Genomic DNA, 11,908 nt, shown 5'->3' with positions numbered 1-11,908 from the left:
CCCATGCATCTCTGCATCCCCCCCCCCCTTTAAGTGGGCCAAAAGGGAAACTAAGTACCGATAGGAGTGACAAGTGAATAATTTACCCTGAGAAATACAACTGTCAGAGGGTACTGAATGTTTTTGTCAGTTTTAACAGTCCATTCTCTCTGTAAGCAAGCTACTACTTAAGAAGCTGCAACCTCAGAAGTTGCTTGGTGAGCCTGCAATCAGAGCAAGGGTACTGGTTCACCTTAAGAAGTGGCTTTCAGTTAAGGAAGCTCGAAGTACTCTTACACATTATGGGGATGGCTCTGCCAAGGAAAGCTGAATGTTCCATTCATCTTAGCCAGGACTCCCTCTCCCCAGACAGCGCTTGGGTGGGAAACTACCAACCCTTAGTCCTCTGACTCTTCTTTTCACACACTCCCATGCTTGAATAAGCCCCATGCTGCACATGATCTTTCTCTGAACACAGTATCACCGTAGTTGATTTGGTTTTCTGTTTGCTAAATTTCAGTCATATCCTAGTACTGCCTCCTAGAAGTTACACAGAACTTCTCCGGAGTTCTGCCTATACCCAAACTCTCCAGTCTCTGGATTGACTCCCGTATTGTCTGTGGATTGTACAAGTTATACTTAGATAATAGCCTTATATCTGAACTATTAAGGACTATCCACTGTAGATCCCAACGTTCTGACATTATTTTTATCACTTTTCCCAATATGAAAAAAAATGGTTCAGTCATTGCTGACAGGTGAATCATTGAGCTCACTAAACCAGTCAGTGAAATGGCTCCACACTAATGACTAGAAGCCAGAGGCCAAGTTCAGCCAATTTTATCTTCGTCTCAGGGTTTCTCTAATACTTATTTATTTCAAGGTGATATTCTCTCTTTGTATCCAAGTATTTTTGTAATATTCTTTTATGCTACCTACTTTGTCAGTGTGCATGCCTTTTTGGACAGGTACCCACTATGTAGCTGTGACTTCTACTCAACCTTTTCTGTTACTGCCTTCTGAGGGCTCCATGCCTCTTTCTTGCTAACCGATGCAAGTGAAAGTCTGTCGCTCTCCTGTTTAGAACCCTGGCCTAGTCAGAAGATTTATGCAATCTCAGACACTCTAATGAGCTCATTCAGGATGGTGTTACATGCTAGGCCTCAAGACATTAAGATTGTTTGGAGTGAGGTGTGTAGCACTCCCCATGAGTTAGAAAATGTGGGGCTTTTGGAGGCCATCACCCAACATCACTCTCCCAACTCCCACTCTTCCCCCCTCCAAATGAGAATAGCTATACAGTAATTTTTTTCTCACAAAAGAATGCTGGCTGGGGGCAGGAGAGGGCAGGACAAAAAGAACAAAAAAAGTATTAAGAAAGTAAAACAAAACAAAACAAAACAAACAAACCACACTCTCACTCCAGGTCTCCTTTTTTGATGGCTATTTCGTTTCAGATCTGGGACTAGATTTCAGAGGAAATGGTAGACATTAATAGCTGGGAGGAGGGGAGGTTGAAGGAGAGGTTGCTGTCCCAGGAGCTTAGGGAAGGAAGAGGCAATTTTTCAAAAAAGTACAAGTGGCCAGTAGCCCCTGGGGAAGATGCTGTCCCTTCCTGGTAATCCGAGGAAGGCAAACACAACTACGGGGAGATGGGATTAGCAAAGAAGAAAGAGTAACCAGGCCTGGTGTGGGGGAGGGAATGGAGGGGGGCGGGCCCTCTTCTGCCGCACTGCTGGTGGGAGGGGAAATTAGGGACCCGAGTTGGTGGATGACGTAGCTCTCACGTGACCAAGAGCTGACGTGTGCAGAAGTCCTTCTTGTTCTGGTCCTTGTTCCCGTCTGAGTACCAGCTCCCCATTGCCCTGAGGGCCAGCGGGCCTGCGGCAGAGGGAAGGAGGAGGAGAAGAAGGAAATTGTCCCGGATTCTTGCAGGTCAGTGCCAGGGAGATTCCATAAGGTGGGGGGGCCAAGGGCGTAGGGCGGAGACCGTCGCGGGTCCTGAGGCGCCTCCGCCGTCTCTTCCCCTCGCCGCCAGCTTTCCAAGACATCTGTCCCGCCCGCAGCCCATTTCGATGCTGCGAAATGGTGAGCAGGGGGCTGGTTAGGGAGGAGCCCAGAGAACGGGTGTTGGGAATCTGCTGGGAGCCGAGGCCGTAATCCGGAAAGGGAGCTGTGGCCTGGGTGTTGGCCCCCCAGTCCTTCAGGACGGCGCTGGCGGGGAAAGGCTGGACATTTGGGGAGGAGGAAGGTGCAATGTGATGTCGGCAGAACCCTGAGGGGGGTTAATAGGGGTGGGAAACCTTTGACAACCAGGCCTCTGAATTAGGAAAGAGTTTCGTGCTCTGGGGACTGGTCGTCCACCAAGCGCTCAGTAGCGGCCGTTTCCCGTCTTTCTGACTGTGGCTGTGCCTTCCTGACCATGGCTCTGTGTCTAGGGGGTCCGAGCCTCTCCTGGGTTGCCTCTCCTGGGTTGCCAGTCTTTCCGTAGGTTGCGGCACTACGCCAGGCAAGAGAAGAGGAAGGAAATTAACCCCAATCGGTGAAGGTCGATTTGAGGGTAAGGCTATCTGGGGACCCTAAGAGGGGCGGTGGTGGGGGCTAGGGAGAAGCCAGAGATGGCAATAATCTAGGTTAGGGCTGAGGCTGAGTGTGTTTCTTACACTCTCGGGACTGTGGTGAAATGGCGTTCGGTGTGTGTGTGTGTGTGTGTGTGTGTGTGTGTGTGTGTGTGTGTGTGGCGGGGGGGGGGGTGGGGGTGGGGGTTGGGGAGAATGACAGAAGGAAAACCTATCAGAGAGTTTGTTCATAATCCTCCTCTCTCAACACCACTTAGTCCCCATGTTTTCGATCTGTCATCCTGCAGGTCTGCTGTAGCAGGTGGTACCTTGAAGCGAGGGAGGAAGTTTCCTCGGATCAGTAGAGGTCGGTGTAGGCGTGGGGGCTGCCCGGAATGGGGGAGGGGCTAGAAATCAGCCACAGTTGGACAAGCTCACCCCATCCTACCTTATTTCCCTAATATCCCTCCCGTTTCGGGTTAGGGAAGGGGCAGGCGTATGCATGTTTTGGATGGCATAGAGGTTACAAAAATCTGACAGCCTGGAGGGTGAATCAGGAAAGCCCATCAATCCATCAAGTTCTCAGTTCTCCCTGGCTCTGGTCTCTTGCAGATCGCAAGGGTTGTTGGGCGTGGCACACCTCCAGGGGAGGGAAAAAGGGACCGACCGCCTGTCTGGAGGAGGTTAGTGCAACAGTGCCACTCCCTGGGGACACCCGAGGTTGGGGTGGCTGAGGCCCCAACAGAGACTAAGGGCTCCATTGCGTTTCTCTAGGCTCAGGGTGAGAGTGGGCTGGGGAGGGTAGAGGGAGGCTGAAAGGAGGAGGATATAGAGGGTTTGTTAACAGTCTACATTTCCTACCAACTACTCATTTATGACTCTCCTGTCCTTCTGTGCAACTCTCTGCATGGGGCAACACAGAAGAGAAACTCAAACCCCATTTCCTTCCTCCACCCCCAGGTCCACCTCCAGTGTCAGCTACTGTGGCCTTGAAGTGGCTGAAGACAATCACCTTCCACAGGCCTGCACCCAGGCCCATAGCCCTCCTCTCTCCCAGCCTGAGTGAATACTCTGTTCCTTGGTCCCTGCTATTGTCAGGGACGATTGCATGGGCTACGCCAGGAAAGTAGGCTGGGTGACTGCGGGACTGGTGATTGGGGCTGGAGCCTGCTATTGCATCTATAGACTGACCCGGGGAAGAAAACAGAACAAGGAGAAAATGGCTGAGGGTGGGTCTGGGGATGTGGATGATGTTGGGGACTGCCCTGGGGCCCGGTACAATGACTGGTCTGATGATGATGATGACAACAATGAGAACAAGGGCATAGTGTGGTACCCACCTTGGGCCCGGATTGGGACTGAGGCTGGAACCAGAGCAAGGGCCAGAGCAAGGGCCAGGGCTACCCGGGCTCGCCGGGCTGTTCAGAAACGGGCTTCCCCCAATTCAGATGATACTATTTTGTCCCCGCAAGAGCTGCAGAAAGTTCTTTGCTTGGTTGAGATGTCTGAAAAGCCTTATATTCTTGAAGCAGCTTTAATTGCTCTGGGTAACAATGCTGCTTATGCATTTAACAGAGATATTATTCGTGATCTGGGTGGCCTCCCAATTGTAGCAAAGATTCTCAATACTCGGGATCCCATAGTTAAGGAAAAGGCTTTAATTGTGCTGAATAACTTGAGTGTGAATGCTGAAAATCAGCGCAGGCTTAAGATATACATGAATCAAGTGTGTGATGACACAATCACTTCTCGCTTGAACTCATCGGTGCAGCTGGCTGGACTAAGATTGCTTACAAATATGACTGTTACTAATGAATATCAGCACATGCTTGCTAATTCCATTTCAGACTTTTTTCGCCTATTTTCAGCGGGAAACGAAGAAACCAAATTTCAGGTTTTGAAACTCCTTTTGAATTTGGCTGAAAATCCAGCCATGGCTAGAGAACTGCTCAGGGCCCAAGTGCCCTCTTCTCTTGGTTCCCTCTTTAATAAGAAGGAGAACAAAGAGGTTATTCTTAAACTTCTGGTCATATTTGAGAACATAAATGACAATTTTAAATGGGAAGAAAATGAACCTACTCAGAATCAATTCAGCGAAGGTTCACTGTTTTTCTTTTTAAAAGAATTTCAAGTGTGTGCTGACAAGATTCTGGGGATAGAAAGTCACCATGATTTTTTGGTGAAAGTAAAGGTTGGGAAATTCATGGCCAAACTGGCCGAGCGTATGTTCCCAAAGAGCCAGGAATAACTTCTTGATTTTGTAGTTTAGAAGCAACACACATTGTAAAACTATTCCTTTTTCTCCACCTTGTTTATATGGTAAAGGAACCCTTTCAGCTGCCAATTTTGAGTGATGAGTATCATTGTATCATCAAGGCTGATGTTTATCTGAGTTGGTTTTCAGGTCTAAGCTGGATGAATGAATATCACTACCTGTTCTGAAAACATGTTTGTTGCTTTTTATCTCGCTGCCTAGATTGAAATATTTTTACTATTTCTTTTGCGTGACAGTGAACCCGTTGGTCATAAGTAAGCTCCCTCCTGTCATTTGCATTAACTTTGTGTATCATCAATAAAGTTGTGTGTTAATGCTGAAAAGAAAAAAGAAAGAGACCATCCTTGTCCTTTGGTTTTATAATCTAGTTGGAGAGATAAGAAATATACAAACAAGAAGATAATAGAATATCTGGAGCATATACTCATTGTCAAATGTGTGCTCTCAGAGCATAGAGGAAGCAAAAGCTTCTGGGGGATATAATAGTCAGCTTCAGATTCCTAGAAGAAGTGGACCATCTAAAATGATTCCTGAATGGGGTAGGTCCTTAGGCTTTCCAAGAGCGGGAGTGAGGGGGCACTAGGCTGAGAAAGGCATGAAGGTAAGAACCCTTTTCCTATGACAGTGAGGAGACTAGTCTACTTAGAGTGGAGAGTGTGGGGAATGGAAAGTAAATAAATTTGGAAAGCTGAGCGAAGCCAGTTTGTGGAGAGCTGTTTGAATAGTATCCCACTGAACACCAAGAGCCATTAAATATTTTTGACCAGAAAGAATAATTGGAATTCATATAGAGGCCTCTCTCACCAGCTGTGCAGTGTTTATGAGGGTGTGGAAAAATGGATCCTACCAAACCCTGGTGGTAGGAATGAATTTACACTGAGTTTGTACAGGTTTGTGGAGGGCCATTTGGTAATACATATAAGCCTTAAAGTATGTAAACCCTTTGTCCTAAGGAAATAATTGAATAACTGGCTAAAGACTGTATGTACAAGGCTATCCATCTCAGTACTGTCCAAAACAGTAAGAATCAGAAGCAACCTAAGTGTCTAGCACACCGGATTGGTTCAATAAATTGAGGAATGTTCACATGGTATATATGTTAGCTATGTTGATTCAAATCCATATTGCCAGGAAAAGATATTCATTCTGCATTGTTATATGAAAAAAGTAGGTTAGATAGCAGTGTTCATAGAATGGTTCCATTTCTTTTTTGAATTAGTAAAACATATTTTAAAGTAGACACTACTATGGAATTATAGTTATCTAAACAGTAACTGGTATATTTGAGTGGAAGGATAATGAGTGATCTTTACCTTTTTACTTTTTATTCATCCACGTGTTCTTATTTATATAAAATGAATACTGGTTTTTTGGAAATTTTTGAAAAAGGAAGTGTTGGGAATGAAGCAGGTGGGTGGAGCATGTACTGAGTAGAAAACAGTTTAGATTAAAAATGAGATGGGTTAAAATTTCCTCTCTGAAATGCTAGATGAGTGATGAAGATGGGGTTTGTCATGAAGGTTAAATTAAATAATACATGCAAAATACTTAGAATGTTCTGGCACAGAGCAGTTAGCTAAGAAAAATGAGCACCCTTAGTTCCCTAGAATGCAGGGTTGATAGTTTTTTGTTTGTTTGTTTTTGTTTTTTTGGTTGACTTTTATTTTGCTGGGGGCATTCTGCCATGTGTCAGTGTCATTTAATAAATAATAGCAACAATAAAGGTTAGCATTTATTAAGTGACTAGTGTGTAGAGTTCTGTCATTCCTGCAAGACAACTGTTAAAATAATTTCTCAGAGGAATAAGGTTTTCTTATTTCACAGGACTCAGTGTTTCCTCATACATGATCTCACCAGCCTCCACAACATATTCCTAGTGAGATCAGGAAAGGGTAGAATCCTCTGTTCAGTGACCGTCTGCTTCCAGCCCCAGGCTTCCATATACTTACCTTAATGTTGTCTATATTAGATGAAAGGGTCAGGGACTAGTTGGCTTCAAGTTGTTGCATATGGTGACCCTATTGAATCACGTACAAGTGGAGACTCATTTGACACTAGTTTTATGGGTGGGCGTGGGAAAAGGCAGCTAACATTTTTCTTGCTCTGTTATTAGGTAGGAGAAAAAGATTTGGGAGGGGAAGGCTAATCCACTTAAAATAAATTGAGTTTGAGGAATCTATGTGATATCCAGATGGAGACAGCCTATTGTCATCTGAATGTATTCAGCTGGCACTCAGGGGGGGAAAAAAGATTTGGGAACCACCAGAGGATGAATGGTAATTGAGGACATGGGAGTGGATGTGATTCCCAGAGAGGAGGCACAGAGTGTAACTGTAAGGAACTGTGGCAGCTGAGGAGAGAAGCGCAGAATTGAAATTGAGTGTATGCCCTTTCAGACGCTTTTACTATCCATATTTCTATATATTCTCTACGTAAAATTAGATGATACTGTAACTAAATTTTTGGAGCCTGATTTAAAATTTTTTTAATTTTCTCCTAAAAAATATTCATTGGAGATACTTCAGAAAATAGAGACTTGTTTTCTAACCCAGATGTGTAGCTTGAACACCTAAAAAAATATTCACAGGGCACCTGGGTGGCTCAGTCGGTTAAGCATTTGCTTAGGTCATGACCCTGGGCTCCTGGAATCCAGCCCCTGCTTTGTTGGGCTCCCTGCTCAGAGGAGAGTCTGCTCTCCCTCTCCCCTCCCCCTGCTCCTATACACCCTCTCTCTCTCTCTCTCTCTCAAATGAATAAAAAAACTAAATCAATCATTTGGGGAAGGGTATGGCTCTAGGATTGTGGCCATGATTGTGGCAGATCACGGGGACAGGGAGGACCAAGTGTGCTCTCTTTAGAGATGATGGCAGCTCCCGGGAAACCGAGGAAATTAGAAACTGGGAGGATATTTGGTTTTGTTCTCATCTAAAGGTTTTAGGAATTTAAGTGGGTCTACCCCAGTCAAATGTGTTCAAAGGTAATTTTACAAAAATGGAGTGTAGTTCTCTTATAAATTGTCACCCAAAGCATAATATTTCAAGACTCAGAAAACTGGCTTTCTTTTTTTAAATTCATATTATAATTGCCTTGTCTCAATAAACATCCCAAGTGTGGGTTTAGCAAATTGCTGTGGTTCAGGCAAATTTTGTGTTTATACCTCTTTTTTGGTTAATTTCTCTGCTAAGTTCCCTTGAAAATGGCTTTTCTAAGAATGATTCTGACTATTTTCAGTGTTATCTTTGTACATTCGATTTACATCACATCCCAGGCTGAAGGTTTTTTCTGGTTTCTCCGAACTGTGGCTCTTCCTTGCCTTTAAACAAGAACTATCTTGCTACCATCCTAGGGTACAGAACTAGGATAATGGCCCCTGGTCTGCCCTGCTCTGAGCTGTGGTTTTAAGCAGGATGACAAATATTTATATTTCAGAATGGTGTACTTCCACACTTGATCTTGTCCATTGGGTCCCTCTCAGGCCTTGTGTTAAGGGTTTGGACAATGTGTATGTTTGCGGATAGGCCTGGGGGGAGGGAGAAGGGAGGTGGGGAGAGCAGGAAGCCCTACTGGAGGGATAAGTTCATCCTTACAGGTTCATGCACATATAATTCAGTCCACCATTGAGACTGGGCTTAGTGTAACTCTCTGGCCCTGTTGACCATTGAAAGGGTAAGTGTAATAATACAAGATCTTTGTTTGAGCACAGAGTCCCCTGTTTACTGAGCATTTCTAAGGTTGCAGAGTAAAGAACATATTATCAAGTGGGGCAGAATTTCTTTTTGGAAAAAAAAAGTGATAATTTCTGTTGAAAAATAATTTCCAAGTAGACCAGATTCTTAGTGGTTGCTGCTCAGAATGTTCTCTCCTTAATATCAATCTCTATCAGAAACCAAATTATCATCAGAAGATTATTTATTTAGTGCTCAGGGAATCAGGGCAAGCTGACTTAGCTGGATGTTGGTGCCATCAAAGGAGAACCTGGTGCATCCATTTCTGCTCTGGGGATTGACTTGTTGCTGAAATCAAATACTTGTATTCAACAGTTAGAGCATTTTTCTCCCTGGACACAAATAAAAATTTTGTCTGTTTGGATACCCCCTTGACAGGGGTAGAATATCTGTGCATGGCAGTTTTATGACTATAAAGATGTATTATCAATTACCTTTCATACGGAGTTTGAGAGATGTATACTTTTACAGCAGGAGGAAACTAGTATTTGCAATACATTCTTCCCTACATGTTGATTAGTCTCTCCCTTTTCTGGATTATTTTTGTTGTTGATGTGTTGATGAGTAATGAAATTTGTTATTAAATTTTTCTGAAACCCAAGCAAAATGAATTGTCACCTCTTTAAATTCTTTTTTTCCATTTCCATTTCAGTCTTCTGTTCACTGAAATGTGATTTAACTGTGTTCACACTAATTTTTGTGGCTTTCTTTTGATAAGCTGTAATGACAATCCAGACATAATGACATGGATTCATAAAGCAAAACTTTTAGTTTTTACTTTCTTTTATCATTTAAAATGAGTTAAATGGATTCTCTTTTTGATATTAGAAAAATGGAATTTAGGTAAGAACAAATAAAAGCAACAACATTTAAAATATTTTATAAATCAGAAATCCATTCAAACTGACTTGGACAGTGATTCCTTATAATCAGTTACTATTTAACATCATCAGTCTTCGCCTCTTGTTAAGCTGGTCCTTGTAATCTACAGCCGAAAATTGGAAGTATTAAATCATACCATGTAACCTATGAAAATTCAATAAATTCTGGTTGATTTTCTTCCAATATAAAGGTTAAATCTTTATGTTATGAATATCACAATTTGTGAATGTCTATAAATGTATATTACACACACATGATTATGTTTGTTTAGGTGGATATGGTTATAATCGGGGAAGAATTAAGATATCAGTAACACCCTGGAATTGTTTTTCAACTGTTTTTAAATTGCTGATAGATGTCACAGATATATTTGTTCAATGTAGAAAGAGGACAAATTAGTGTTTGGGGAAGAAGGCCATAATATAGGCTCTGCATTGGCAGGCCACATTATGCTTCCAGCTGGGCATTTGACTATGAGTTCAATTTTAATCTTCTTTACTGTGTTTTCTTAAACCACAGAAATGACTCATGCCTATTAAAAATTAAAACAGATAAACATATAAAGCAAAATACAAAACTGCCCCCCTTCTCACCCATGTTTACAGTTACCTTACTATTACCAGTCTAATGTGTTCTGTGCATATACAAACATAAATGATATACATATTCACATTTTTATCAGAAAATGAACTCAGTCCATTGTTCTGTTTTGCAACTTTTATTTCACTTAAAATATATCACGTGTATCTTTCCAGTGCACCTCTTTCCTCATTTAACTTTGTTCATGCTGTCTTTCTCTGTAGATGATCTATGCTTTTAGGTAGTCATATCACTCAGCCTTTCCCTTTAGGGCTTCTAGGTTTGGGCTCATGCTGAGGCAGACTTCCCACCCCAGGGTTTTAAAATAATTTTTGATATTTTCTTCAAGTTTTTAAAAATGGATGTGTGTGTGTGTGTGTGTGTGTGTGTGTGTGTGTGTTTAATCTTTCTGGTATATACTTTTGTGAATGGTATGAAGTAGAGAAGTAATTTTACTTCTTTTTCCCAGCCCCAGACATTGAATATACCATACTTTACTCCACTTTTTGGCAGAAATTTTCATACATTATTAGTCATATTATTTACAAAATGTTATTCTTCTCTGTAAATGGAAACATTATTGCTCTTTTTGCTATCTTTGAGGTATGGTACATTGAGGACTGTTGGTGAAGTCTTCTATCACAGAACCATCTTTATCAAAGATGAAATTAATAGTATTGGGTTGCGATAGTAGTAATTCATTGTGCTATGAGTCTATTATGAAGACATTTAAAACACCAGAAGAATAAATACAATACACTTTGGGCTATGAGAATGCCACAATTTTTAAAGGCAATCTAGAAGATGACTTCGTGAGTATGACAACGCTTCACTCAAAACAATCTTAACATTGTCCTGGGACACATGACAGTGAATGAACTAATCAGTGTATTTGAGAATTTGAAAATCTGCTAGCTAATTCAATCTTCCAAGCAGGAAAGTTATTATATATTGTTATATGTGCCTTGGAACCAAAGATAAGACACTGATCTTTTTGAAACATGGAATGAACTGTTAGATCTAGAGCGCTTGAGCACTATGAATTAAGACATTTCAGTGGACACTAACAAGATAAAGTGATATTCTTATAAAAAAACTGGAAGAGATAGAGATTTAAACTTACAAAACACACATGAGTACAAAATAAAAAATAATATAATAAAAAATGAAATAAATATCAGTGGGACATTGACATTGAGACAATATTAGGTCACAGTCCAGCTTTTTCTTGCCCAACTTCTGGGTTCTATTTGTTTATATGTTTTATAATTTGTTAGTATTTTGATTTTACATTTATTGTTAGTATTTGTTTATAATTCTCTTCAACTATCTTTAACAGCTTTTGGTTTTAGGGTTGCTAGCTTTATAAAATTCATTAGTGAACTTTCAATTTTTTTATTCTTTCTAAAAGGTAGAGCTTGAGTAACATGGGTTATTATCTCTTCTTTAAAGGTTAGATAGAACTGAACTGTGAAGTCATTTGATCCTGGTTCCTTGTTTAATGGTAGGTCTATAATCACATTTCCAATCCTATCTCTAGTAATTTGTCTGCTCAAATCCTCTATTTCTTCAGTTAATGTTGGTAACTTCTATTAGGAAATCATCCATTACCTCTAGAGTTTTTAATTTGATGTCATAGATTTGAATGTAAAATTATAATTCTTTCAATCACAACTATTTATGTAGTTAAACCCTTTATAATTCATAATTTGTATACTTTTGCTTTCCCTCTGTTTTCACTTAGTTGTACTCATGAAGAGTGTTTTATTGGTCTTTTCAAAGAAGCAGCTTTGAATTTATCACTTTTACAGTTGTTTATCTTGGTCATTATTTTTATCTTTAACTTTCCTAATTTCTTCTATTTTTGGATATGTTCTGTTGTATTCATCTTTATCTAATTCTTCAAGAAG

At 41.3% G+C, this 11,908-nt stretch overlaps 1 protein-coding gene across 5 annotated transcripts; it reads left to right on the top strand.

Moving 5' to 3' along the window:
* Nucleotides 1-1,758: 1,758 nt before the first annotated feature.
* On the top strand, nt 1,759-7,054 carry ARMCX3 (armadillo repeat containing X-linked 3). 5 transcript variants are annotated; one of them, XM_027607994.2, is made up of 6 exons: nt 1,775-1,914; nt 2,018-2,067; nt 2,460-2,539; nt 2,846-2,904; nt 3,150-3,220; nt 3,498-7,054. In XM_027607994.2, the coding sequence occupies exon 6, from the start codon at nt 3,646-3,648 to the stop codon at nt 4,783-4,785; it is 1,140 nt and encodes a 379-aa protein (XP_027463795.1). In that variant the 5' UTR covers nt 1,775-1,914; nt 2,018-2,067; nt 2,460-2,539; nt 2,846-2,904; nt 3,150-3,220; nt 3,498-3,645; the 3' UTR covers nt 4,786-7,054. The 5 variants fall into 5 exon arrangements, with proteins under 5 accessions (XP_027463792.1, XP_027463796.1, XP_027463793.1 ...); XM_027607993.2 differs by having other exon boundaries at nt 2,418-2,539; XM_027607991.2 differs by lacking the exon at nt 2,018-2,067 and having other exon boundaries at nt 1,759-1,914; nt 2,418-2,539.
* The last annotated feature ends 4,854 nt before the right edge of the window (nt 7,055-11,908 follow it).

The sequence above is a fragment of the Zalophus californianus genome, chromosome X (genome assembly GCF_009762305.2).
Source record: "Zalophus californianus isolate mZalCal1 chromosome X, mZalCal1.pri.v2, whole genome shotgun sequence".
Taxonomy (NCBI): Eukaryota; Metazoa; Chordata; class Mammalia; order Carnivora; family Otariidae; genus Zalophus; species Zalophus californianus.
The sequence above is the reverse complement of the archived record's forward strand: the minus strand, read 5'-3'. Positions and strand labels throughout refer to the sequence as shown.